Consider the following 24,618-nt stretch of genomic DNA (forward strand, 5'->3'; position numbering starts at 1 on the left):
CAGGATAATGTGTCTGATTTCATTAGGGTAGGTGGAGTTCAGAGACTACAAGAAGGAGAGTTTATTGTTCAAGTAAGTTTTCTCTTTAACCCCTACTTTTAGCTTTGATTTTAGGGTATCAACCTTTGTACTTGGATTCCTATACATAAGGGAATTAAAATAGTTCATGATTGCATGTGATTAATCGTAACATTAGTCATTAGGGATCGGGGGAAAATAGATTATTCTTGGATCTATATTGACATATTTGGATATGTTTTCTATTGCAGGCAACAAAGGATTGTGTTGCCAAGACATTGAAAAGATTAGAGGAGAAGATTCACGGTCGTGTATGAAGTCATACTAACTTTATTTCTGCATTTTGTTGTGACGAGCATTTGATGAAAGTGCAACTAGTATATCAATTACCCGTTCTATATATGTTGTTGTGTTTAAACTTGTAATGTCTCAATTTTCTTCTTGTAGGTGCTGAACCATCTGTTATATCTCATGCGAGTTTCAGAAAGGGGTTTTCAAAGGCGAATTGCTTTGGTTCTTGCACATCTTTGTTCTGCAGATGATCAAAGAAGAATTTTCATTGAACACCATGGTAAATGCATCTTCTTAGTAAAAGACTTTTACGGGATGGTTATTGTTGTTTCTTGTTGTATAAATTCCTTTTTGTGTTTGTTCCATTTCAAAGTTAAGCATTTGCCCATGTAGGTCTTGAGTTGCTTATTGGGCTCCTTGGCTCATCTAGCTCCAAGCAGCAACTTGATGGTGCTGTGGCTTTATGCAAGTTGGCAAATAAAGTCTCGACTTTGTCTCCTGTGGATGCTGCTCCTCCTTCTCCAACACCACAGGTAGGCTTAAATCCAGTTGGATTGTTCTCAATTCTCACAATATCTCTGTTTATATTTTTAATGTAAAAGAGAAGTGCTCTTTATGATGTCAAATAGATTTCAGCCTTCATGTATTCGACATTGTTGGTTTTTTCTTTTTTCGTTTTAATTTTGACATAGGACAATGTTGTATCCTTTGTTTTATGTTGATCCTTTTTGCACTGCTAAGATCTTTCAATACACACATTCAAAATGTTAAGGAGTGAGGCTTTTTGCATGTATTGTTTAAATATATTATCCACAAAGGCAGTGATCATTATTTGTGTATGATATTTGTCAACTATTGTGCCGACATTTTAAGTTTATGTGAATATGAGTGACAGTGTCTAGTCATAAATATATGATCCATTTAAAAATGAGCATCTGATGATCTAATAACCAGAAGTTAATCTGAACAATGTCTTGTTGTTTTCCATGCATTGCACCTGCATAAGAATCTGGGTGCTGAGCTCCCGCTTTACTCTTTCTTAGTAATTGTGTTGTAAGGTGTTTCTGAAAGCTGGATTATCAATGATCATAGACTATTCTTCTTGCAGGTTTACTTAGGAGAGCAGTATGTAAACAGTGCTACATTGTCCGATGTCACATTTTTGGTTGAAGGTGATCCTTTTTGTCTACATTGTTTCATTCTTAAAACTGTTGCATAATTTCTTTCTGTTAAATATGTTATTGCAGCTTTAGTTGACATCTGCGGTTAACTGAGCAATCTCTTTTCTTTGTTGCAGGCAAACGTTTTTATGCTCATAGAATTTGTCTACTTGCATCTTCAGATGCATTTCGTGCAATGTTTGATGGTGGTTATCGGGTGAGTATATATGGAGCTCCACACCAATCATATTTTCCCTCCCCTCTAAAGAAGCTCCTCCAAGAAATAAGGATACCACAAGAAGCAACTTTTTTTTTATTATTAGAAAAGTGTAGTCCAAGACAAGAAAACTCCATTATTGATTTCACTTGTTTTATTGAGCATTTGAGCCGCATTACTTTATCTGATGTTTTGATTTTCATGCTCTTCCAACCTCCTGACAACTTTTACTCGAAACTTGGTGGTTGAGATGAATACTTGAATGGTGAATTTGAATTTAAGTGTATAACCACCAAAATTTGTATTTTAATTCAAAGCAGAAAATGATTGATTTATGTCACTGATACGAATGTGTTTTATTGCATTTGTATGACAGGAGAAGGATGCAAGGGACATAGAGATCCCAAATATTAGATGGGAAGTTTTTGAGTTGATGATGAGGTTTAATAAATTCTGCCGTCATGTTTTTTAAAAGTTTTAATGCGAAGCTTCTAATAGTTTGTGGATAATATATCTTATTGTTTATTTGATCTTTTGTCCAGATTTATATATACTGGATCAGTTGATGTCACTTCAGATATTGCTCAAGATCTTCTGCGAGCAGCTGATCAATATCTTTTAGAAGGACTAAAGAGACTCTGTGAGTACACGATTGCACAGGTGAGCTAGGAAAATTGATTGACAGGACAATATTTACTTCCCCTTTCTCATAAAAATAACTCTTGCTATACATCTCTCTGTGTGTGCAAAATGGGGGCCTCATGACCTGATGTTCTTGTCGCAGGATATATTACTAGAGAATGTGTCAAGTATGTATGAGCTTTCAGAAGCCTTCAACGCAATATCATTGAGGCATACATGCATTCTTTTTATCTTGGAGCACTTTGATAAGCTGAGCACAAGGCCAGGGTATTGATCTGGTTCCCTCAGTTTTATGTTGGTTATACTGGTCTAATAATTTGGCACCTTGTTTAGTAGTGTTGTCTCTAAATGTTCTTTGTAGTTTTGGTGACTCGTTTTCTTGACCTAAAAGAAATTCAGTTAGGTGTCTAAATCATAATTATTAAGGGTATGTTTGTAAGTTAGGTTTTGGAGGGCCAAATCTATATTTTGGTATATATTTGAGATTTTAATTTTTTTTGAAAGAGTAAGATGATAAATGATCATATAACATTTCAATCATACTTAATTCATTTTTAAAATCATTTTATCATTTCCCTTATTTAAAAAAGAAAAATAAGTCCTCCTCTCACTTCTAAAACCCTCCATCCAAACACGCTCTAAAACTACTTATTTGTGATAAGTGAGGTGTTTTGGTCGGGAAAGGGTGGAGAAGTTTTTTTCCAGTAATATCTTTTGATGTGGTGAGTGTAAGTATGGTTTATAAAGCATGGATGTATTTTGGTGTTTTTAACAAAGACTAATTTGAAGGATGTGCTGTATTTGTTTTCTATTTTCCAATATCTACTTAATCAGTACCACCATGTACTGGTTTTTTTATAGTAGGTACTGATTTATTTATAGTAGTTTTTTTTTTTTTGTGTGTGCGAGGAGGGATATATTGTGACGTGTGCTCAATATATAGTTTGCATATTGCTTCCTTTTCTTTCCGTTGGCTTGTTATGTTATGTTCTTCCTTCTGCTTGCTTTCGACAAAGTTCATTCAAAGGGATGCTAAACTTTGTTATAGTTGGGTTTTGTAACTGTAGAAGCCAACCTTTTGGTTTGAAATAAACTATGGTTGCGTTTCAGCAGGTTGCTTAATGTACAGTTTATTTAGAATGCTCTTGGGCTTAAATCATGATGACAATTCAAATTCACATTTATTAGTGTTGTTTCTGTCTTAATTCTTCTGCTTTTTTGTGGCACCAATTGTTTGCAGACACCCTCTTCTGATTCAGCGTATAATACCAGAGATTCGCAAGTACTTTGTTAAAGCTCTTACCAATGGCAACTCCCATAACAGCTGACTGTAATGTACGACCATTCTATTCTTGACCTCTAACAGATTGTGATGTACAGAGTGTAGATGTTATTCCTGTGTTGAATCAGGAAAGGGGTGTCCTTTATTATGGTATACAGGTTGACTAAAGGAAATATCTTATACCAGAGTAATGTATGTTCTCTTTCTATTTTTCACCTTTTCTTTGATGCAGTGCAAGTCCTTTTCTGTCTGTAGCGTCATATCATAGATATAGCAAATATATGGCCTTCACGAACATTGTTTTTTGGTATGCAATATTGTGATGGTTCTATTCCTCATGATTTGTACACTCAAGAGATTACGATTGTTGAGTTTATGATCATAGATGTAAAATATTGTTTCCCCAATGTATATATGACAATTAGACTGCTGGGTAATTTATGTCAGGCCGTTAAGTCCTGTCATCTGTTACATCATGGAACTGTTGTAAATTACTGTAGCAAATACTTAATTTAAATACTCGTATGCCTAAGGCATGCTGATGGTGTCAATTCCCCAATTCTATTGACCTTTATTTGTTCTCATAACTTACGGTGGGAATCGTTTGGTGTGTCTCATAGCTGTATATGGCACAGTTAGGTTGGGCTAAGATTTTAAAAAAAAAAAATAAAATAGATAAAATAAAAGTTAAGATAGTCAGGTTTCACATCTTCTAATTCTAAAAAATATTTTAAGTCAATCAGATTGATGTTTGATCTATTATGATAGATTCATAATTTTGATTTATTATGATAGATTCATAATAGATATGCATTATTTTTTTAGAACTATTACAGTAAATTTTGTATACTATGTCAATTATATACTTGCCAACTTTTTCAATAATATGAATATATTGGGCTGTATAATTTTTTTACATATTTAAAAGCTTTATTGTAAATTAGAGTTTAAGCATGATATTATCATAGAAAGTCAAATTTTCCTTGAGGTTATGTTTGATCTAAAAAAGGTATTACAAATAAATTGAAATTGATCCTTTAAAAATTCAACTAGTTAAAGACGTTGTTATGAAATTAATGGCTAAGCTAACAAATCATATCAGTCATTGAATTTCAATTGTAGTAGTAATTCTAAAATGTAAAAGGAATAACAACCAGAAGTGTGTTTTGATGTAGATCCTCTAAACCAGAAACCTGAACGGACCATTTGGTAACTATTATTTTGATTGGAGATTAAGCTATTGCATCTGACCCTATGGATGCATATGAGCCAGTGGTTGCATTTAAGATACTGTTGTGAGCCTTCATCCTACTGCTGTAATTAGCAGTGTCAACGATTTAAACAATGGTTTCTGACTTTGAAGGGGGAATAGAAAAACTTACTTGGACCAAACCAAAAGAAACTTATATTATCATCATCACTTACAACTGCATATAATATGTAGTCAAACACTGCTTGAATTGCAAATTGATTTTCGGAAGTTTACACCAATCGATATATGCTTGCAAGAGACACTTAGCTTCATTTGGTTGAAGGGAATCAAAGCAGAGGAAAAGTTAACTTTTTTTTTGGGGGTCAAAAAGTGATATCTTAAAAGATATTTGTTTGTAACTAAAACAAAATGTTTGATTAGTTCAGTTTTTAAGAGGTGAAGATAGTTAAATTTCTTCTACTTTTTACTCACTTTTTATTTTCGAAGAGTTTGAAGGGAATGAAATCAAAATTATTTATAAACGATTCAAAACTTAATTAAAATTCCGTTTTTATTTTCTATTATTTCAAACTAAATATATCTTAGATCTCATATTTAAATGATTTAATAAATTATTTTAAAAAAAATAGTTTTTATCATTTTTTAAATAATTTTATCAAAATATTATTATAGACTTTATAAGGTTTTATATTTAAATTCGACTTAAGTCTTTCTGTGTTTTGTGTCGGCCCTATCTTTTAGAAGGATGACTTGCTTTATTTTATAGTTTAAAATTACTTATGTAAATTATTTTATTATTTATTTTCATTAAAATAAGTTTTTTTCCCACATATATAATGTGTTTATTTTCTCATTTTGTTTCGTGATTTCGTCGTTCATGTGCCATGCTAGGTTGTTTATTGCCATAGTGCGGCGTTAATGTTTCTCATTTCGTTACAACGTCTTACTTTGTTTCAAGTTTACATTTCTCGTGTTTATTGGGATTATACTTAGTCATTATCGTAAAAAATTCAATAGGATATTTTTCTACCTCAAAAGCGAAAGTTATAAATAAATGTGAAAGTCGAATCTCAATGTTTGAGAATGACTTGTTTAGTCGGTATCTTATTTTGAGTAAAGGACAAAAATTGTTACTAAATTCAACGTTCTCCCAGTCTTACAAATGATTTACCAACACGTGGTTGAATTGATCGTGTCAGAAGCTACCTATAATCGATATGAGTGAACACCAACAAATTATTATTTGTTTCTTCTTAAAATGAATAAGATTAAAGAATGTGTATCTTGCATTATTTTTTACAATTGATCATATGTGGAAAAAATCAGTTTAGTTGTTGAAATTAAGTTTTTGATTAGGTAGTTTTTTATTGACTTATGAAATATTTATGTGTATCATTAACGTGTCATTTATTTTATTGTTGATTTCAAAATATTGATGGTGAATATCTTAATCCATAATTAATTTGATTGTATTATTCTCACGTCAGTATTTAAATAAAAATGATTTTCTATATAAAAAAATATAGTGATTTTTTTAAGTAAATGCTTGTAGTCATATTGAAAGTAAGCAACTCACAACCCACTATAAAAAAAATCTTAATTGTAGTTTTAATTTTTTTAGTTTTATCAATTTACAAAATTAGACTTTTTATTTTAAAATTTGACATTTTTAGTCTCTCATTTTGATTTTTTAACTTAAAAAAAAAAATAATGTGACATGTTTTAAATAACATGACATATGATATGATAATATAGAATGATTAATACTTATAAAATCTCGATAAAACTCTATAAAAAAATTTAAATTTCAACTTTAATTTTTTTTATTTTTATAATTGATTTAGCGACTTATAAAAAATTAATGCATCTTCTATATCATTACATTGTATGACACACCATTTAAAATGTGTTAAATCGTCTTTTTCTTAATTAAAAATTTTGATATTAAAATTATTGACTTTTAAAATTGAGGGATTAATGAAAATAGATGACTCAAAACTACAGTTAAATCAGAAAAAACAAATTAAGGGTATTATATTTATTTTAAATTTTGTTATATATATATATCTTTATTATTATTATTATTATTATTATTATTATTATTATTATTATTATTATTATTATTATAACAATTACAAGTCTATATTTAAATTTCTTTTCATATCAAAAAGTAAAACTACACGCTTAAATTTAAGATTTAAAAAATAAATAAATGAGATAGAAAATTTGTTTCGTACAACAAAGTGGAGATAGTATGCTTGGTTCAAAAAATAATAAGAGATAGTTTAAGCAAATATCTAGTTATGTTGAGCCTATTTACTCTCCTCCAAATTTCATAAAAGCGAGGGTGATTAAAAAAACTTTCAAAGAGATTTTACTTTCTTTTCTTTTTTTTAAAAAATAACTATTATAATATTTTTTATTTTCCATTTGTCATCAATCAAAACATTCAATCTATTTCCTTTTAACTATTTTTGTTTTTGAATAAATACTTAATTTGAATTCTGACTTTGTTAAGTTATATGAATCTAATTCTTTATTTTGTCAAAATTTTAAAAATAGTTTGTAATTATTTTGTATAGAAAAGTTATGTGAATTTAATTCTTCATTTTGTCAAAATTCTAAAATAGTTTTCAATTTTTTTGTATGGAAGAAAACTGTCTAATTCCTTTTTGTATTATGTGTGAGGAAATATGTGATAATGATTTCAAAGACATATGTAAATCCAATCTTTTTTTGGTTGTTTGATTTAAAAGGTAATGTTCAAATGTAAATTTTTTAATCTCTTTGTTTTGTTTTGTTCGAGGGATTTTACTCAAAAAAAACTTAAATTACTTTGTTTTGATTCTTTCATTGTTATGATTTATATCATCTATTATAGTTTCTTCTTCCATTGATGATTTGAGTTATTATGTTTCAGAAAGAGGTTTGTTGTTCCTAAAGGGGTTGGTGATGTTGAAAATAAAAATGAAGTATTAAAAATTGAAAGTGAACTTATAGTCAAGATTAATCGATTAATAATATCACAAAGACAATCATCAAAGATTATGGAAAGAACACAATTAGCTTATGTTGAAGCTTATGAACAAAGTTGAAGTTGTAATAGAAGAACAAACTCGACTAAAAGAAGTTTTGGTGAACATTATGAACAAATTTGATGCAGCGATGTTAGAATAAAACCAACAAAAATATTATCTTAGTGTCACGTGGTTTTTGATGATGTTGTTATTGTATTATGTATTGATAGGCTAACTGTATAAGTTTTGAATGTAATGATTATTAATGTAGTTATTTAAGTTAGTTGTTGAATATTTTGAATGTAAGTTAATGGATTAATTATATGTTTGTTTGGTAGCATTTATCTGTTAAAAATTTATTTATTTAATTTATTAAATCAATTCTAAAGACATAATATTATATATATATATATATATATATATATATATTTGTTAAATAAAATTAGATGTATTTAGTAAAGAAGCTTTGTTATATGAACTGATAGTTTATATGATATGCTATGCTATTTTAACTGACACATTCACCCTTCAACCACTTTTATGTTATTCAAGGGCTTATTTGTAACATTTTTTTACAAAAGATATATTTTTATTTTAGAAAGATCTTTTATCAACAAAATCAATTTAATTATGATTATTCTTATATTTTTTTTCAATAATATTTTTGGCCCTTTTATCGACACAATCTAATTATTTGTAATGGAAAATTTGCTTGAAAGATAAAATTGTATTTTTTTGTACTAAATTTTAAATTATATTTGCCACATATTTATTGAAAAAATTCTTCCTTAGAATTCATAAACAAAAAGACTGAAATAGTAAACAATGGTGGATGAGATAGAGATAATTTATTGAAAAAATAATATTTTATTTTTAAAATGTTTTTAATACATTCAAAATAATCAAACATGCACCGCTGAATAATATTACTGATACCTCAATAATCATTCTACACACAAAAAAACATTAAAAAACTCTAAACCTTAAAAAAATAAATTGTACGGTTAAGAAAGTCAGAGACTATTTTGTCAAGTCGACAAAAGAAAAAAATAAATTAATATAATTTAACAAAGTCAGAGAAAAAAATTGAATATTTACTTTGGTTTTAATTACTAGCATTTATTTGTTTGAAAAAAAAAATATGTTCTCCCGTAAGATTAAAAATACTACATTGTCCTTTTGTATCAGAAGCAAGTTGGAGTCCTGCGAACTCAATTACTCAACCCACCGTATAAACAAAAAAGCTGGCCGGAAAACGCCGGCGGAGTTGGTCGTCGGCAGCCAGAAACAGGGAAAAAATCGTTCAGGTTTTCACTTTTCATTTTATTTTCACATTTTCCTTCCCCTCACCTTCAAGGGTACGCGCAAATAGATTTGCGGATGCGATAGCCGCCAGGCAATTGCACGCAGCAGAGTTCGACGCTGTACCGCGATTCCACCCTAAAGCGCCGCGATTCACAACATAGCTAGAAACAGGGTTTGATCCCAGACTTGTGTAAATATTGTTGTTTCATAAGATGGCCAAATATCTCCTTTCGAAAGTGTTAAACAAATTGTTCTCAAATTTTTCATTTATTGTAATTCTGATTATATAGAAGATTAAACAAAGGAATGTGCTCACTAATCAATATTCATAAATAACAATAAAAACTCATAGGTTTTAAACAAAACATTGAAGTAAAATACCAAAAAAAAGTCAAGAAAACAAACAAATTTTTTAAGCATCGAGGCTTAGACTAACTAAACATCCAAATTTAAATTAAAAAAATGGTTAATTGAACAAGGTTTCTTTTCGGGAAGCTTTTAGCAACTGTCGTAGCCATGGACAGCTGCGTCATCGGCTTTCTGCTCCACAATGGCGCTATAGCGGCGCCAATGAAAATATTGCCTAGGAGTTGTACTGTTTTTATTGATCATGTTGGGAATTATGAAGTGTCATAGTTATACTTCAAGATGGTACATGGATGTTGTGCCTTGTCTTTGACATTGATGTATATCATGTTAGTCTGTAGATACTTAAAGCCAACAGTTTTAAACCATTTTTTGAACTTTGATACTAACAAAAGTGTGATGACACCACCCTATGGTTGCAGGCATCCTCAGGTGAATTTCTGCAACTTTCATTTTCATCTTAAATTTCCGCTTCTTACTCAATATGGCAGAGGGAACAAACACAAAGATGAACATTGCTATAATTCATCCAGATCTTGGCATAGGTAATGACTGTTGTCCCCATACAAAAATCAACAATTTGGGTTGGATTTCCATTAATTTGATATTTTTTAGATTGATTCAAATAAACTATATTTTACAATTTTATTTTGTAGATTTTTTTGAAGTACCTTTGTTGACTCCCATAGCCTTGTAATTGTTTTGTAGGCGGAGCTGAAAGATTGATCGTGGATGCAGCTGTTGAACTTGCATCTCATGGTCATAAAGTTCATATTTTTACTGCACATCATGATAAAAATAGATGCTTTGAGGAAACCATTGCTGGTGAGTATATCTCTGTATCTGTGTGTCACATTTGTTTTTTCTTTTAATCGAGAAATTAGTCAAATTACATTGCCACTAAGATATAGTTTGACTTGTAATGATCTCAGGTACCTTTCCAGTTACCGTCTATGGTTCATTTCTTCCCCGTCATATATTCTACCGTCTTCATGCATTGTGTGCATACCTTCGGTGCCTATTTGTTGCTTTCTGTGTTCTTTTTATGTGGCCCTCGTTTGATGTAATACTGGCAGATCAGGTCTCTGTGGTTATCCCCATCTTGAAACTTAAAAGGTCAACAAAGGTAGCAAAATATGTGTGTGTGTGTGCAGGCGTATTCAAGCTTTGTATCTTGAATTTATCTTAGTTAGTTCATTTTCTTGGTAGGTTGTATTCTACTGTCATTTTCCAGACTTGTTGCTGGCTCAACATTCAACTTTCATCAGGAGGATGTATAGAAAACCCATAGACTATGTAGAAGAAATAACAACTGGTTTGATTTCATTTTGCTGTTCTATTTTTTTTCTTTTAACCTCCAAATTTATCTTCTCATGTATATACTGAATCATGCATCTTATTGAGCATTGTCAAACTGTAGGAACGGCTGATTTGATACTTGTTAATAGCAACTTCACTGCATCTACTTTTGCAAATACTTTTAAGCATCTAGATGCTAAAGGAATTCGACCAGCTGTCCTATACCCAGCAGTTAACGTGGATCAGTTCAATGAACCCACTTCCTCTAAGTAAATGAGTTTCATGTAGCTTATTCTTATAACCATTTTGTATAATATTTATTTATAGAATCATAATTTTGTGTTGTTGCTTCTGTTGTAGGCTAAATTTTCTTTCCATTAACCGCTTTGAAAGGAAGAAGAACATACAGTTAGCAATTTCAGCTTTTGCCATGCTTTACTCGCCCAACAGAGTTCTTAAGCAACAAGATATTACTAATGCTTCTTTGACTATTGCAGGTGAGCATGTTTTGCTTATGGCTTTGTATGTCATAACATTTATAGATATTATGGTGACATATGTGCATTATAAATTGTCATGAAAATATCTATCTTGATGTTTGTGCCTCAGACCGTGTTTGATACGGTGATGTCTTCAAGATATAATCTATTAATGTAAATAAAAGTTATATTGGGTTTATAGTTAAGTTTCACAGTCCTCCTATTCCCTTCCAAATCCAATAATTTCAAGAGACTTTTATGTTTTGCAAAATTTTCTTTTTCTAGTGCATTAGCTGGAATTTTGTGTTTTCCTTTGAACCTTTTCATAATTAACATTGAAGGTGCATCATTCGGTGGAAGTTCATTCATTAGACTTTTAAGTTCCATTCTGTTAGTGCATAGTTTTGACAAGGTTACCGACCTTGTCATGAAGATATCTTGTTAAGGAATTTCATCTTATAACGATCACATGGCGATGTAGATCATTTGATGTAGATACAAGTCCTTTGGAATTGGTTATCACTTGTGCAAGTTTGGGTTAGTTTGCAGAAGGATCAATCAATATTCAAGAAAATCTTCCGTGTCTTTTAAACTGATGATATTTTATTACGTGCCTTTAAGATTGTCCCAATTTATTGCAATGAGTTTCAGTTTTGAACTCTGGCGATCCATTAATCTAAAAATTTAAATAGGTTAAAATTTGGTGGTAGTTGACCCCAACTAATGGATAAGACTTAATATTTTTTAAAGAATTGGCAGTGCTTGTATGACAGTAGAGACCATTAAATTTATTAATCCTCTTGGAGTGTTATGTTAGTTATATTGGTCTTTCTTCTGATGTTCTGTACTTAGTTTATAAATGTACTATTTTCTAGCAGAATAGCTCAGTCCTATGTTTGTATCACCAATACTTTTCTCAATTATTTCATTTTGAAGCATTTGTATACATGTGCAATTTGAGAGTACAAAAATATATTGTCGTAAATTTTTCCAGGTGGCTTTGATAAACGGTTGAAGGAGAATGTGGAGTACCTAGAAGAGCTAAAAGATTTAGCTGAAAAGGAAGGAGTCTCTGATAAAATAAAATTCATCACATCTTGCTCTACAGGTGAAAGGAATGCTCTTCTTTCAGAATGCCTGTGTGTCCTTTACACACCAGAGGTATGCAAAACCTTGTTAATTATGATTGTTAAAGATTGATAGAACTTGAATGCAGAAACAGAATTTTTACATAAAGAAACTTGATACAGGACGAGCACTTTGGCATTGTTCCTTTGGAGGCAATGGCGGCTTATAAACCTGTAATTGCGTGTAATAGTGGTGGCCCTGTGGAATCGATAAAAAATGGTGTAACAGGCTTCCTTTGCGATCCTACACCGCAAGAGTTTTCCTCAGCAATGGCTAACTTCATAAATGATCCACATGGAGCCGAAGAAATGGGCAGAGAAGCTAGGAGGCATGTTGTTGAGTCATTCTCGACAAATACATTTGGGAAGAGTTTAAATAGATATCTAGTTGACATTCACCGGGGAAAGGAGGATTGAGTTTAACATCGGTTGCTGTGGTCTAGTTGACATTGCCCCCAAATTGTTAATTAGTTGACTTAATACTTTCAATATGTGTACACGCATGCATACACAATTTAAGTCTAATCACGGAGATGATGACGTGTTGTTGTTCTAAGGCTTACACTTTTTGAATATTTGCTGATAATATAAAACGCATTGGAATGTTTATAACAGAAATTTTGTTGGCTACACGATCTTGAGTATCGAGTTTGGACTCTGGTTGGAATAATTATTGAAAATGTTTTACTTATCTTTCCGTTGAACTCTAAATTTATTATGGTCTATATTTCTTGAGAAGTAAAAGGTTAAGACAAAAAAGGTGGAAATTTTGTGTGCTACTTCAAAACTTACAGCCACCAGAGCATTTGACATATGTATACGTAGCATGCATTTTTACTTTTGGGATCTGTTAGGTTCAATAGATGGGAGGGAAGAGGAGGAATTTTAATGAATCAAACACAAAAACTTCCGAATCTTCTCTCCCGCACCGGCCAAACACACACTTAAAATCAACATCAACTATTTTTTTTTTTTTTTTAATCTTTTCATGTACACAGCCTTACTCTTTACTTTTTCTATTGGTAGTATTTTCAACCTTGGAACCAATAACTTTGTTGCCTTGAAGGACCTTCCAATCTTTAAGTCAGTCAATTCAATCAATAAATAGTGGAAGATGTATGAAGTGTGAACATGGCCTCATTCCGTAACACCTTGGAGGAGATAGCATGCTACAGAGGTGGAGGAGGCGATCTACAAGGAAGTTTCATGGTTAGCAAGGTAAAAAAAAGTGTGGAAAAATGTTATAAGAAAAGAGGAATCTAATCTGTAACAAAATATAATAAAAAAAATACATTTTATGTTGATTAAATATAGTTCAAATATATATATATATATTTTATTTTATTTTTGAAAGAGAGAGGATTATACAATTTTTTACTACTACAAATGAATTACATTGATTTAGAGTCAAATTGTGATAATCTGATCTTATAACATGAGTTAAAAGGACAATCTTTTTTTTTTTAATTAAGATATCAATTACAAACGATGAATATTTATGCAACATAAACAACATTAATACTGCTAATAATTCGATGACTCGCTAAAAATATATTTAATTTTATGATGAAATTGACAAAATTATAGTAAATCTATATTTTTCTCAATCCCACCATAAAACTAAACATAGGATAAGTACTCAGGGGAGTTGATGCAATATCAAGTTTAACTTTAAAGACCTGAGTCAATGACTGGTCGAGTAATAGACACTAATCTTATTCTTTTTAAGGAAAAAAAGATGTAGTCGTCGTTGTCCTAGACTCATCCCAAAGACTTTTGCGTCAACCCTTAGGAGGAGGTAAAGGCCATCTTCCATTTCAAGTCCGAATTCTTTTAAGTGCACAATTACTTTCTAGTTTCTATGCAGTATACTACACACTCCACAAACTCATTCAATCACTTACACCAACTCACACGCAAAAATAAAATCATAAAAAGCAAAATCAAACAACACAATAGAACTATGTAACTTAACAACATAACCAAAACATGATCCATCTAAAACAAATGCAGCACTTCAAATCCTCTACCACCTATGTTATTCTTTCCTTTGCACTAATTATAACAACAACTCAAGCAGCAACAGACCAAACCTTCATCCAGAGTTACTGTCCAAGTAAAAACACTTTTTCTCCAAACACTACCTACCAAACAAGCCTCAACAAACTTCTTTCTCTCCTTTCATCCAATTCCACCAACAAAAACGGCTTTTACTACACCACCACCACTAACAACCCCGAAAACACCGTATACGGCGCTTTCCTCTGCCGTGGAGATCTCAAACCAAACGAATGCAAAGACTGTGTTTCCATAGCATCAAAAGAAATCCTTCAACACTGTCCTAATGGAAAAGAATCAGTTGTTTGGTTAGCTGAATGCATGATACGTTACTCAAACGTTTCTTTCTTAAATGAAGCTTCTGAAGTTCCTGTTTTTGATCTCATGAACACTGGAAGTGTAATGGAGCAGAGCAGGTTCATGCAACTGTTAGCAGACACCATGAACGCCGCGGCGGCTGAGGCGGCAAACGGTGGAAGTGACAATAAGTTTGGAACAAAAGAAGCAAATTTTTCTAGCTTCCAAACTTTATACACACTTGCACAGTGTACACCTGATTTGTCAAAGTCAGGTTGTGAAAAATGTCTTACAATAGCAACTACACAATTACCCTCTTGCTGTAATGGAAAACAAGGTGGAAGAGTGCTTATTCCTAGTTGTAATATTAGGTATGAGTTTTATCCATTTTATCATGAGTTGAATGCTCCTGCTCCTGAAGAACCAAGGCCAAATTCACAAGGTACTCTCAAATGAATTTAATTCATATACAATGTTTGGTAAAGATTTTTAACATGTCAATGAATTTGTTAGATCATTGAAAAGTTTGACTTTAATCATATCTACTTTTAAAGTCCTGCATATGATTAATTATAAATTTTGATTTGGTAATAGTGTAAAACTTTTTATTATCTGTGTATCAAAAAGTAAACTTATGTCGAATTATGTATCTTTTCTTTGACAATCCTCTACAAAGAGGACCATCTTTTATATTTATGTGTTATGATGTTTTGATCTGGATATTGTAGCTCATTGATCGCGGAACTTTTTTAAAACCATGTTTACTTCCAATCGTTGACATTTATGATTCAATAAAAATTATGATTAGTTGGTGATTAAGTTTGAGTTGATTCTATTTATGCAGGAAAGAAATCCAAGAATTCTATACTGATAATTGTTGCAATTGTAGCACCAATTGGGCTTGTTTTGCTGCTTACCTTGTTTGTCTACTGGATCCTATCTGAAGGGAAAAGAAAAAATTACAATTCAGTGACTGAAGAAAGTGGTATGCTTTGAAAAATAGCTTTGTTTTGTTACTTCTTTTTTCCTTCTTGTAGTATGAGTTGTTTATGGATATTGAAGTACTTGTACAAAATAATAGAATGTTTTCTTTTTGTTTGAAAGTTTTAGTCAAATTATGCAGTATTCTTGAGTCTGCTAACATATTTTAGAGTTTACTTTACTCATTGGTTTTTTGTTTTTGCAGTTCAAATCTCTAGGGTTGAATTCTTGCAATTTGATTTTGATACCATCGCCGCAGCCACGGACAACTTCAGTAATGAGAATAAATTAGGGGAAGGAGGATTTGGTGAGGTTTACAAGGTATTGGATTTGAAGCACAATTTTTCATTTCAGAATATTGAGATGTTTTCCTTCAAGATTTTGAATTTATAGTGTTTTTTAGGGTATGCTATTTAATGGACAAGAGATTGCTGTGAAGAGGCTGTCAAGAAGTTCTGGCCAAGGCATAGAAGAATTCAAGAATGAGGTGGTTTTGGTAGCCAAACTACAGCACAGAAATCTTGTTAGGATTCTAGGGTTTTGCTTGGATGGTGACGAAAAGATGCTCATTTATGAATTCATGCCCAATAAAAGTTTGGACTATTTTCTATTTGGTCAGTGCATTAAGATATGTTTGGTGACCTTCTTGATTAAATGCATTCAATCATTAAGTATGTATGCATTAAAGTGTTTGTTACTTGAATTGTTTAGTTTTGAAGGTTTTCCAAACTATACCTTTAGGCTTAAGTTATTGGAACCTTCCCAACAAAAGCTAAACATGTTAAAACCCAATTCTTTTTAATAAACTGAAGCTTCTTTCATTTTATAATTACATACAGATTCTGAAAAATCACATCAGATCAATTGGCTAAGACGATACAAGATAATAGAAGGAATTGCGCGAGGAATACTTTATCTTCACGAAGACTCTCGACTTAGAATCATACATCGTGATCTTAAAGCTAGTAATATATTATTAGATGAGAATTTAAATCCTAAAATTTCAGACTTTGGGATGGCAAGAATTTTTGGTGTTGATCAAACTCGAGGAATCACAAATAGAGTTGTTGGAACATTGTAAGTTTCATTTCCGTACTATTTTCTTAGTTTGAATGTCCCCCACTATTCATCCTTTAATTTGGAAAAAAGTAAACAATTTATAAGTAAAATTTAATCTGTTCCTTGAAATTATAAGAATGTCTGCATGTATATATATCAGCGCAAATCTCTCTCTCTTTTTTATTGCTTTCAAAATTAATGGCTAAATTTTTTCATTGATGTTGCCATAATTTATTCAAATTTATTTTAATTATACAGTGGTTACATGTCTCCGGAATATGCAATGCATGGAGAGTTTTCTATCAAAACAGATGTGTATAGCTTTGGTGTCCTTGTTCTTGAGATAATAACCGGAAAGAAGATCACATCTTTCCGTGAATCTGGCTATGCTGAGGACCTGTTGAGCTATGTGAGTGAATTTTGTCAAACACAGCATCAATTTAATTGATTATTGCAGTTTACATATATAATGAATTACTTTTGGTACATTGATAACGAATATATAAATGTGCCACTTAACTACATATTTGAACAACCGAAATTTCTTTTCCATTCAGGCTTGGAAAAAATGGAAAGATGGGGCAGCATTGGAGTTGTTGGACATAACATTAAGAGATTCATACTCAAGAGATGAAGTGAGAAGATGCATCCATGTTGGATTATCATGTGTTCAAGAAGATCCAGTTGAAAGACCATCCATGCAAACAATAGTTCTATTACTAAGTAGCCAATCTGTTACTCTTGAAGCACCCAAACAACCTGCGGGTTATATTAATAGCAAAAGTGATCAACAAAGTTATCCAACTAGAGAGTTTGAGAATTCAGATAAGTCTACAACTAAAACCCAATCTGTTACAGCTTCTGTTGATGAAGAATCAATTACTCACGTGTACCCTCGATAGTGCTTGGTATACCAAAACTTAACTTGGAATTATATCAACCAAATTCTTTGCTGTATCAATGAAATCTTCAGACAAAAATAAAAATAAATTGAATGTCTAACTTTACTCTAAAATATTAATATAATTATTTGGAGAATATTAACCATTATTTGAGTATGTAAGGTGGACCATCTTAATAATTTAATAATCAAATAAGACTTTTAAAGATAAGACTTTTTGACCATATGTTTGTAACTCTATTTTAAATTAAAAATTTAATTATTATCCACTATCACAAACTTTAAAAAATTTATAATGAATTGAAATCTGAAAATGGAAATTTATAATGTCTTTTATAAGTCAACAAAGGTGAGGAAATTATGTTCCAAAAAAACAAATTAGTCTTCTGTGTGTGTGTTTTGTTCTATGATTGAATCAATGGCTTCTACAACAACAAAAGAGATCGTTTCAGAGATTCCTTCTTATATCACTGTCTTCAGCGACGGCACCGTTGAACGTCCACGACAAGCACCGATAGTACCACCCGTTCTCGATGATCCAAATTCACAAGTTTCATCGAAAGACATCATCATCTCTCACAATCCCAACATCTCTGCTCGTCTCTACCTTCCCAATACCCACACTCATAAACTCCCCATCCTTGTCTTCTTCCATGGCGGTGGATTCTTCTTTGAATCTGCTTTCTCTAAACTCTACCATGAACACTTCAACATCTTTGCTCCGAAAACTAATTCCATTGTTGTTTCTGTTGAATACAGGCTTGCTCCTGAACATTCTCTTCCTGCATGTTACCATGATTGTTGGGATGCACTCAAATGGGTTGCTTCTAATTCTTCTCTAGATCAAAAACCCATCAATGAAGAGCCATGGCTCATCAACCATGGTGATTTCAACAGAGTTTTCATTGGTGGTGACAGTGCTGGTGGTAACATAGTTCATAACATTGTTATGCGTGCTGGTATTGAACCTTTGCCTTATGATGTTAAAATACTAGGAGCTATTTTACAACACCCTTATTTCTATAGTTCATACCCTGTTGGATTAGAAACTGTTAAAAGTCCTGAGGAAGATTTGTGTTATTTGGTTTGGAAATTGGTGTATCCTTCAGCACCTGGTGGAATTGATAATCCTATGGTTAATCCTGTGGGACCAGGGGCACCTAGTTTGGATGGAATTGGTTGTTGTAGAATGATTGTGTGTGTTGCTGGGGAAGATGGTTTGAGGGAGAGAGGTGTTTGGTATTATGAGCTTGTGAAGAAAAGTGGGTGGAATGGAAAATTGGAACTTTTTGAACAACAAGATGAAGATCATGTTTATCATATTTTCCATCCTGAATCTGAGAATGGTATGAAATTGATCAAACGTTTGGCTTCCTTTCTTCATGAGTAAATTAAGACATGTCTTTTTTATAACATAAAGTTTATGTGAGTTGGATTTCAAGGATTCACCAGAGCTAATGCAAGTCTTAAGGCTCACAGAGCACTTATACTTGCAGGGTAAAAACATGTCTTTGCTTTTATCTGTTGTCCTGATTTAGATTGCTTAATGGTTTTGTTCTCTATGTTTTACTAATAATAAATGCTTTCTTGTGAGGATGTACTCATAGTTAAGTAAGTGTGTTGTGTAAAAATGTCACTTTATTATAGTTATGAAGTTTTTATCACATTTGATCTTTTGTTTTCTTAGATAATATGATGGATTTATATTTAACAGTATATATAACAGTGATGAAAAATAACAAGTTTGATCACAATCATGTGTGTAAAAATCCAAAGGTTGTTCTAAATTGACAGGATATCTTTGGCTCTTTTCTTGAATTGTTGTATGAATTAATTCAGCAAGTTCCATAAGGTCTACTGAGTGTGGTTGCATTGCATGCTTTTAGCTAGAAGAAGGATCTTGATAAGTTCTATTAGGATGAGTCATGTGTGTTGTGTAGTTTGTTAAAATTGTGCTGAGTCATTGTGCTAGTTTGTTGAATTGGTTACTCCTTGAGACTATAAGTAACCATGAATTAAATGGTATGTGTAAAGAAGAATATTTTGGTAAGACTTTGTTCAATTTTGCATTGATAGTGTTTATCACTTGATATGCACAAGTCATTTTTGGTACATTAACCTTTTAGAGCTAAGCTTAAGGCCTATATTTTTCCCCAAATAGAATAAAGTTGCTTATCTTGAAATCTTCAATATTTCTGTCTTATCATTTTTACAAGAACAACAAGCAGAATCACATTCCATAGTTGTTAAAAAAATGATATGATGGGGGAAGTTGTCGTGCTCCCTATCATGATGACATCTATACACTCATTCTACTCCTTGAGAGAGATAGAAATAAATGGAGTAATGTGATATGAAGAGAGATGTTGAATGTGTATATGGAAATTATGAGTGTTCATATATAAGAGTTGTAGTGAAGTATAGAAATAGAGAGAGTGATGTGGTAAAAGTGATATGTTGGTGATGGAATAATGAGTGTACTAGGATATGTTAATCTTTAATAAGTGTGACTAGTGTTCTGTCATGTATATAAGATAATTGGTAAATGATGAACCACTAGACAAGGGGATCCATCCTAGAAAAGCGAACTCAACAAAAAGAAATCAAGAAAAATAATTGTAGAAAAAAGCTCTGAATAAATTGAAGGAATCAAATCAAGGGACTTAGAACTCAAAAACTGCATACAGAAAAAATACAATTTCGCAAGTAAATTGTCTTTTTCTTTATTTCATTATAAAAATAGTGAGTATTACATCAATATCATTATTGTCATAATGTCATTACAATACATAAAACTAAAATTTGAAACCAGACAAACTTCTGAATCATTTGTTCAAAAAAATCGTCTTTCATTCATTGAATCGAAAAACAATAGCAACTCATCTCCAACTTATTACCACAAACAACAACAAAACTACATAAAAATAACCCTCAAATCAAACAAGAAAGGCAGCAATACGATTAACCATATCAATAGAATTCTGAGTTTCAGGATGATAGATCTGAAAACAATGTTCTTCTCCATCCACATGAACAAGTTCAACTTCACCTTTCCACCCACTTTCCTTCACAGCATTATAGTACCAAATCCCTCTTTCTCTAAGATCATCTTTTCCCGCAACAAAAATCAACATCTTAGGACAACCAATCTTCTCCAAACTAGGAGCACCAGGAGCCAAAGGATTGATGAGAAAATTATCTATACCATTAACTGCATCAGGGTAAACAAAGTTCCAAACTTTCATAGGTGAACTTTGTTCATGTTCTTCAACAGATTCTGATAGAACCGGTTTTGAACTCCAAAAAAGAGGAAAAGCAAGTAATGCTCCTCTTATTTTCACATCACCAGGTAAAGTTTCGATCTTTTCAGTTACAATTCCATTTCCAACACGAAGAAGTGCATTGTGTGCTATATTTGCACCTGAAGTGTCACCACCGATGTAAAATCTGTTAAAATCACCATGTTTAATTAACCAAGGTTCTAAATTTTCGATGCTGCTGTTGTTTTCGATGGAATGTGAAGCGACCCATTTGAGAGCAAACCAACCATCTTCATATGCAGCAGGAAGAGGGTGTTCTGGTGCGAGTCTATATTCAACAGAAACAACAAGAACGTTTGATTTAGAAGCTATAATGTTGAGGTAACGTTGGTGGAGGAAAGAGAAAGCAGATTCAAGACAAAAAGCACCACCATGATAGTAAACAAAGATAGGAAACTTTTGAGTTAGATCGTTGTTGGTGAGTTTAGGGAGGTGAATTCGCGCAGAGATTAATGGGTTTTGTGAAATGACAATGTCTTTTGATGAGACAGAAGTTTGTGGATCTTGGAGAGAAGGTGGTACGAAAGAAGAGCCTAAGAAACGTTCGACGGAGCCATCTTTGTAGACACGGAGAAGAGGTGGAAGTTCTCTTGAAATCTCTTTGGAAGAGTTAGTTGTTGAGAATGAAGAAGCCATTATTGTTGAATAGATGAATGAGATGGTGTCAAGTATTTGAAGAGTCAAAAATAGAAGATGGTCAAATGTGTCACCTAAATAAACAAACTTGGTTGCTTCCTCGTGCAACCAACTCTACCTACCTACCCCATATTATTCAAAATGTCAAATGCTTGGTCATACATCTCAGATTAAATTAACCATCATTTTAACTCATTATTTAATTAGTTCTATTGGTTAAATTGGAGGACTAATAAATTAATAGAAATTCATCGAGGTTCAATTGGTTAGGGTTGGTCGTGGGTCTTTGGTGCCAGACCAACATTACAGAGTCCAACTTTTTATATTTTTGTTAAGATTATCATAAAATCTCAAAAAATTACTAAGAAATAAAAGTTCTTTCTACGTTGTAGAACTTAAAAGCCAAAAAAAAAAAAAAAATCATAATCTAAAAACAAAAACAGATTTAATAGAAAAAACGATGTCCAATTTTTTTTGAGAAACAATGTTATTGATGTTATTTATAATTTAAATAAATAATAGTTTCTTTTTAGTTTTTAGTATTTTTTAAGGTTATTTAATTTATAGTTCTTATAAAATTTTACTATTTTGTTTTTAATCTTTGTAAACAAATTATAAACAAAATAAAATACTTGACAATTTTAATTTTTTTTTAAATGAAGTGATAATATTTATTAAAAAAAAAAAGAGCTGACAAATTTAAAAAAAAAAACTTAAATGAACTGGAAAATTTTACAAAATAATAATAATAGTACAATATCAGCTCTAATCAAAATCAAATGAGTTAATCATTTACAAAAAGAGTTAAATTTGCAATTTTAAACTACAAAAGGCTAATTTGTCGACTTTTAACATTTGAAAGACAAAAGTGTATTTTAACTTAATTATTTTCTACCTAAAAATTTCATTTAAAATTATCTAATTAACAAAATAACTATCAAAAAATTCAAAAAATAATTATAGAAAAATTTATTTTCAAATTTCTCAAATATTTTTATCAAATTTTAAAAAAAGATTTTTTATCTTAACATTCGAAGATAAAGCCCAATCAAGTGGGGGTTGTAAACTTTTGTTTATAAGCAGCTGTTAAGTAAACATAAAATCTGATCTAGCTATGGGGCTTTTATTCTTGGTTATCAACAAAATTGAATCTTGTACGCAGGGGTGGTAATAGGTCAGGGCAGACCAGACTTTGAAATGTCTGAATTTAGTCTACGATTTATTTTTTAAGCCTAAGTCTAACATACGACCTATCAGAGGCTTTTTTTTCGGCCTGACCTGACCTTTTTAAAAGTTTGGTCTGACATGTAATCCTATTTAAAAGTCTTATTTACATTAAAATATTTAAATGTTCTACTAATACCACACGATACTCTCCACATACCAATATCAAAGTCTATATATCTATATAAATTAAACAAAAAATAATTTTTCTAACAAAATAATTTATAAAAAAAAATCTGAAACAAATATCACGGCAGAAGGCAGCTCATTTGACATTGAAGGCATTGGGGAAGAACAATGCAATTGATGGAACATCAGTAAAATCGATTTAGTTTTTAGTTTATTTTTCATTTACTTTTCTTTTGCATGTGATTTGAACTCAATAATGAATAAATAAAATGCGAATGAAATGATCATACATGTGTGTCACTCAAGAGTATATTTTTTTCATATATGTATTTAGACAAATAAATTGTCAAAACATGTAGCAATTTACCCAATCCAAGTAAAATCAAGCCATAAATAATCACCATACAATTCAAAATGTGAGCATGTGTTATGGAAGTAAACTTTGAATAAATATCTTTATATATTTTGGACTTTACAATAATTTTAATACAAAAACAAGTCACAATTAATATTTGAAATATTTAATTAATTTTTTCAAGCACCTCTACGATAAAAATCTCTATAAAATTTAATTACTTAAATTTTATTTATTTTTTAATCAAATTTTAAACATAGTTTCTTTTTTTATTAAGAAGGGGAAGATTAAGACACAAGGATTTGAATAAAGTACCCATTATGTGTAGGTAAAAATCCAATGTATGTGTATGGGTATAGGCATGGGTAATTATCCATGCACCCTGCCTGCACTCGCATAAAATTGAATCAACTTTTTCAAGAGGTGAATTCAGCATCAAGACGAGAAATTCTCAATTGGGTTCTTCTTATATAAACTTATCACACTCTCCTATGGGAAAATCTTCATCTGGGTGTAAAAATCCAGTTCTTGAAATTGAAACCATTAATAATACTCACGGAGTATTCAAATGATGTCTTTCTGCAAGTGAAATGGAGTTATCACAAGATTAGGGATTGGTGTTGGGTTGTTCACATTTTTGTCCTTTTGATGGTATATCAGTGAATGAAGAATGACAATAATGAATTTGGGAGTGGGGACAACCGTTCAAAGTAAAAACAATTCTCATCCATTCAAATTATATCCAGATCTCTTTATAAAACTTATTTATTCTACTCACATCTATTTCACTTCTCTACTAAATATCAGTAACCCTTTCTATTTTCCAAATACTCTCTTTATATTACATTTGAATAATATTACATTTGAATAATTTGATCTTTCCTTGTATATAGACACACACAGATGTGGGGTATAATGAGAAGTAAAGTGCCCGTATCCATACGATTTTGCACGTAATCATCAAACTCATACTTATATCTATTATGCATATTTTTACTCTATACAACATAGATTTGGTCTAACCACGATTTTGAGTCTGACTTACATTTTCTTATGTACTAGTTAGAGTCCTTTTGTATTTCTATTAATAATATTTTTTTTATTATAATAAAAGATAACTATGCTTTGTTAAATATAAATAGAATTAAAATTGTATACTTTATTTGTCTCATTTTAAATATTTTATTTGAATTTTATATAATTTTAATAAAAATGATTTATTATTTTAATTTTAATAATAAA

At 31.2% G+C, this 24,618-nt stretch overlaps 5 protein-coding genes across 5 annotated transcripts in view; 4 read left to right on the plus strand and 1 right to left on the minus strand.

Moving 5' to 3' along the window:
* The window catches only part of LOC101500521 (ARM REPEAT PROTEIN INTERACTING WITH ABF2), a 10,579-nt gene extending 6,410 nt beyond the window's left edge, over window positions 1-4,169 (plus strand). The window contains exons 10-19 of the mRNA XM_004496700.3: window positions 4-72; window positions 270-329; window positions 466-589; window positions 703-842; window positions 1,418-1,481; window positions 1,607-1,686; window positions 2,063-2,127; window positions 2,229-2,346; window positions 2,471-2,595; window positions 3,569-4,169. Coding sequence (XP_004496757.1) covers window positions 4-72; window positions 270-329; window positions 466-589; window positions 703-842; window positions 1,418-1,481; window positions 1,607-1,686; window positions 2,063-2,127; window positions 2,229-2,346; window positions 2,471-2,595; window positions 3,569-3,656 — 933 coding nt within the window. The 3' untranslated portion in view covers window positions 3,657-4,169. The remainder of the gene's footprint in view (window positions 1-3; window positions 73-269; window positions 330-465; window positions 590-702; window positions 843-1,417; window positions 1,482-1,606; window positions 1,687-2,062; window positions 2,128-2,228; window positions 2,347-2,470; window positions 2,596-3,568) is intronic.
* A 4,802-nt stretch (window positions 4,170-8,971) lies between these two features.
* LOC101501052 (uncharacterized) lies at window positions 8,972-13,048 on the plus strand. Its single transcript, XM_004496702.4, has 9 exons — window positions 8,972-9,147; window positions 9,934-10,056; window positions 10,220-10,336; window positions 10,444-10,637; window positions 10,721-10,826; window positions 10,932-11,079; window positions 11,171-11,307; window positions 12,284-12,450; window positions 12,540-13,048. The coding sequence occupies exons 2-9, from the start codon at window positions 9,996-9,998 to the stop codon at window positions 12,831-12,833; spliced, it is 1,224 nt and encodes a 407-aa protein (XP_004496759.1). The 5' UTR covers window positions 8,972-9,147; window positions 9,934-9,995; the 3' UTR covers window positions 12,834-13,048.
* A 797-nt stretch (window positions 13,049-13,845) lies between these two features.
* On the plus strand, window positions 13,846-17,813 carry LOC101501682 (cysteine-rich receptor-like protein kinase 25). Its single transcript, XM_004496704.4, has 7 exons — window positions 13,846-15,213; window positions 15,616-15,756; window positions 15,958-16,073; window positions 16,156-16,366; window positions 16,592-16,829; window positions 17,070-17,220; window positions 17,369-17,813. The coding sequence occupies exons 1-7, from the start codon at window positions 14,406-14,408 to the stop codon at window positions 17,711-17,713; spliced, it is 2,010 nt and encodes a 669-aa protein (XP_004496761.1). The 5' UTR covers window positions 13,846-14,405; the 3' UTR covers window positions 17,714-17,813.
* A 299-nt stretch (window positions 17,814-18,112) lies between these two features.
* LOC101501364 (2-hydroxyisoflavanone dehydratase-like) lies at window positions 18,113-19,378 on the plus strand. Its single transcript, XM_004496703.4, has one exon. It carries the CDS (start codon window positions 18,119-18,121, stop codon window positions 19,100-19,102), a length of 984 nt encoding a protein of 327 aa, XP_004496760.1. The 5' UTR covers window positions 18,113-18,118; the 3' UTR covers window positions 19,103-19,378.
* A 997-nt stretch (window positions 19,379-20,375) lies between these two features.
* On the minus strand, window positions 20,376-21,884 carry LOC101502005 (2-hydroxyisoflavanone dehydratase-like). The gene has a single exon (XM_004496705.4). It carries the CDS (start codon window positions 21,666-21,668, stop codon window positions 20,649-20,651), a length of 1,020 nt encoding a protein of 339 aa, XP_004496762.1. The 5' UTR covers window positions 21,669-21,884; the 3' UTR covers window positions 20,376-20,648.
* Between the last annotated feature and the right edge of the window lie 2,734 nt (window positions 21,885-24,618).

Source organism: Cicer arietinum, chromosome 4 (genome assembly GCF_000331145.2).
Source record: "Cicer arietinum cultivar CDC Frontier isolate Library 1 chromosome 4, Cicar.CDCFrontier_v2.0, whole genome shotgun sequence".
Taxonomy (NCBI): Eukaryota; Viridiplantae; Streptophyta; class Magnoliopsida; order Fabales; family Fabaceae; genus Cicer; species Cicer arietinum.

Bases quoted from the DNA above. Each gene is read 5' to 3' on its own strand.
- LOC101501052 (XM_004496702.4), top strand. From the start codon at position 9,996: ATGGCAGAGGGAACAAACACAAAGATGAACATTGCTATAATTCATCCA. The intron at 11,080-11,170 runs GTAAATGAGTTT...CTTCTGTTGTAG, and splicing joins AATGAACCCACTTCCTCTAA to GCTAAATTTTCTTTCCATTA. The intron at 11,308-12,283 runs GTGAGCATGTTT...AAATTTTTCCAG, and splicing joins TGCTTCTTTGACTATTGCAG to GTGGCTTTGATAAACGGTTG.
- LOC101502005 (XM_004496705.4), bottom strand. From the start codon at position 21,668: ATGGCTTCTTCATTCTCAACAACTAACTCTTCCAAAGAGATTTCAAGA.
- LOC101501364 (XM_004496703.4), top strand. From the start codon at position 18,119: ATGATTGAATCAATGGCTTCTACAACAACAAAAGAGATCGTTTCAGAG.
- LOC101501682 (XM_004496704.4), top strand. From the start codon at position 14,406: ATGATCCATCTAAAACAAATGCAGCACTTCAAATCCTCTACCACCTAT. The intron at 16,074-16,155 runs GTATTGGATTTG...AGTGTTTTTTAG, and splicing joins GATTTGGTGAGGTTTACAAG to GGTATGCTATTTAATGGACA. The intron at 17,221-17,368 runs GTGAGTGAATTT...TTTTCCATTCAG, and splicing joins CTGAGGACCTGTTGAGCTAT to GCTTGGAAAAAATGGAAAGA.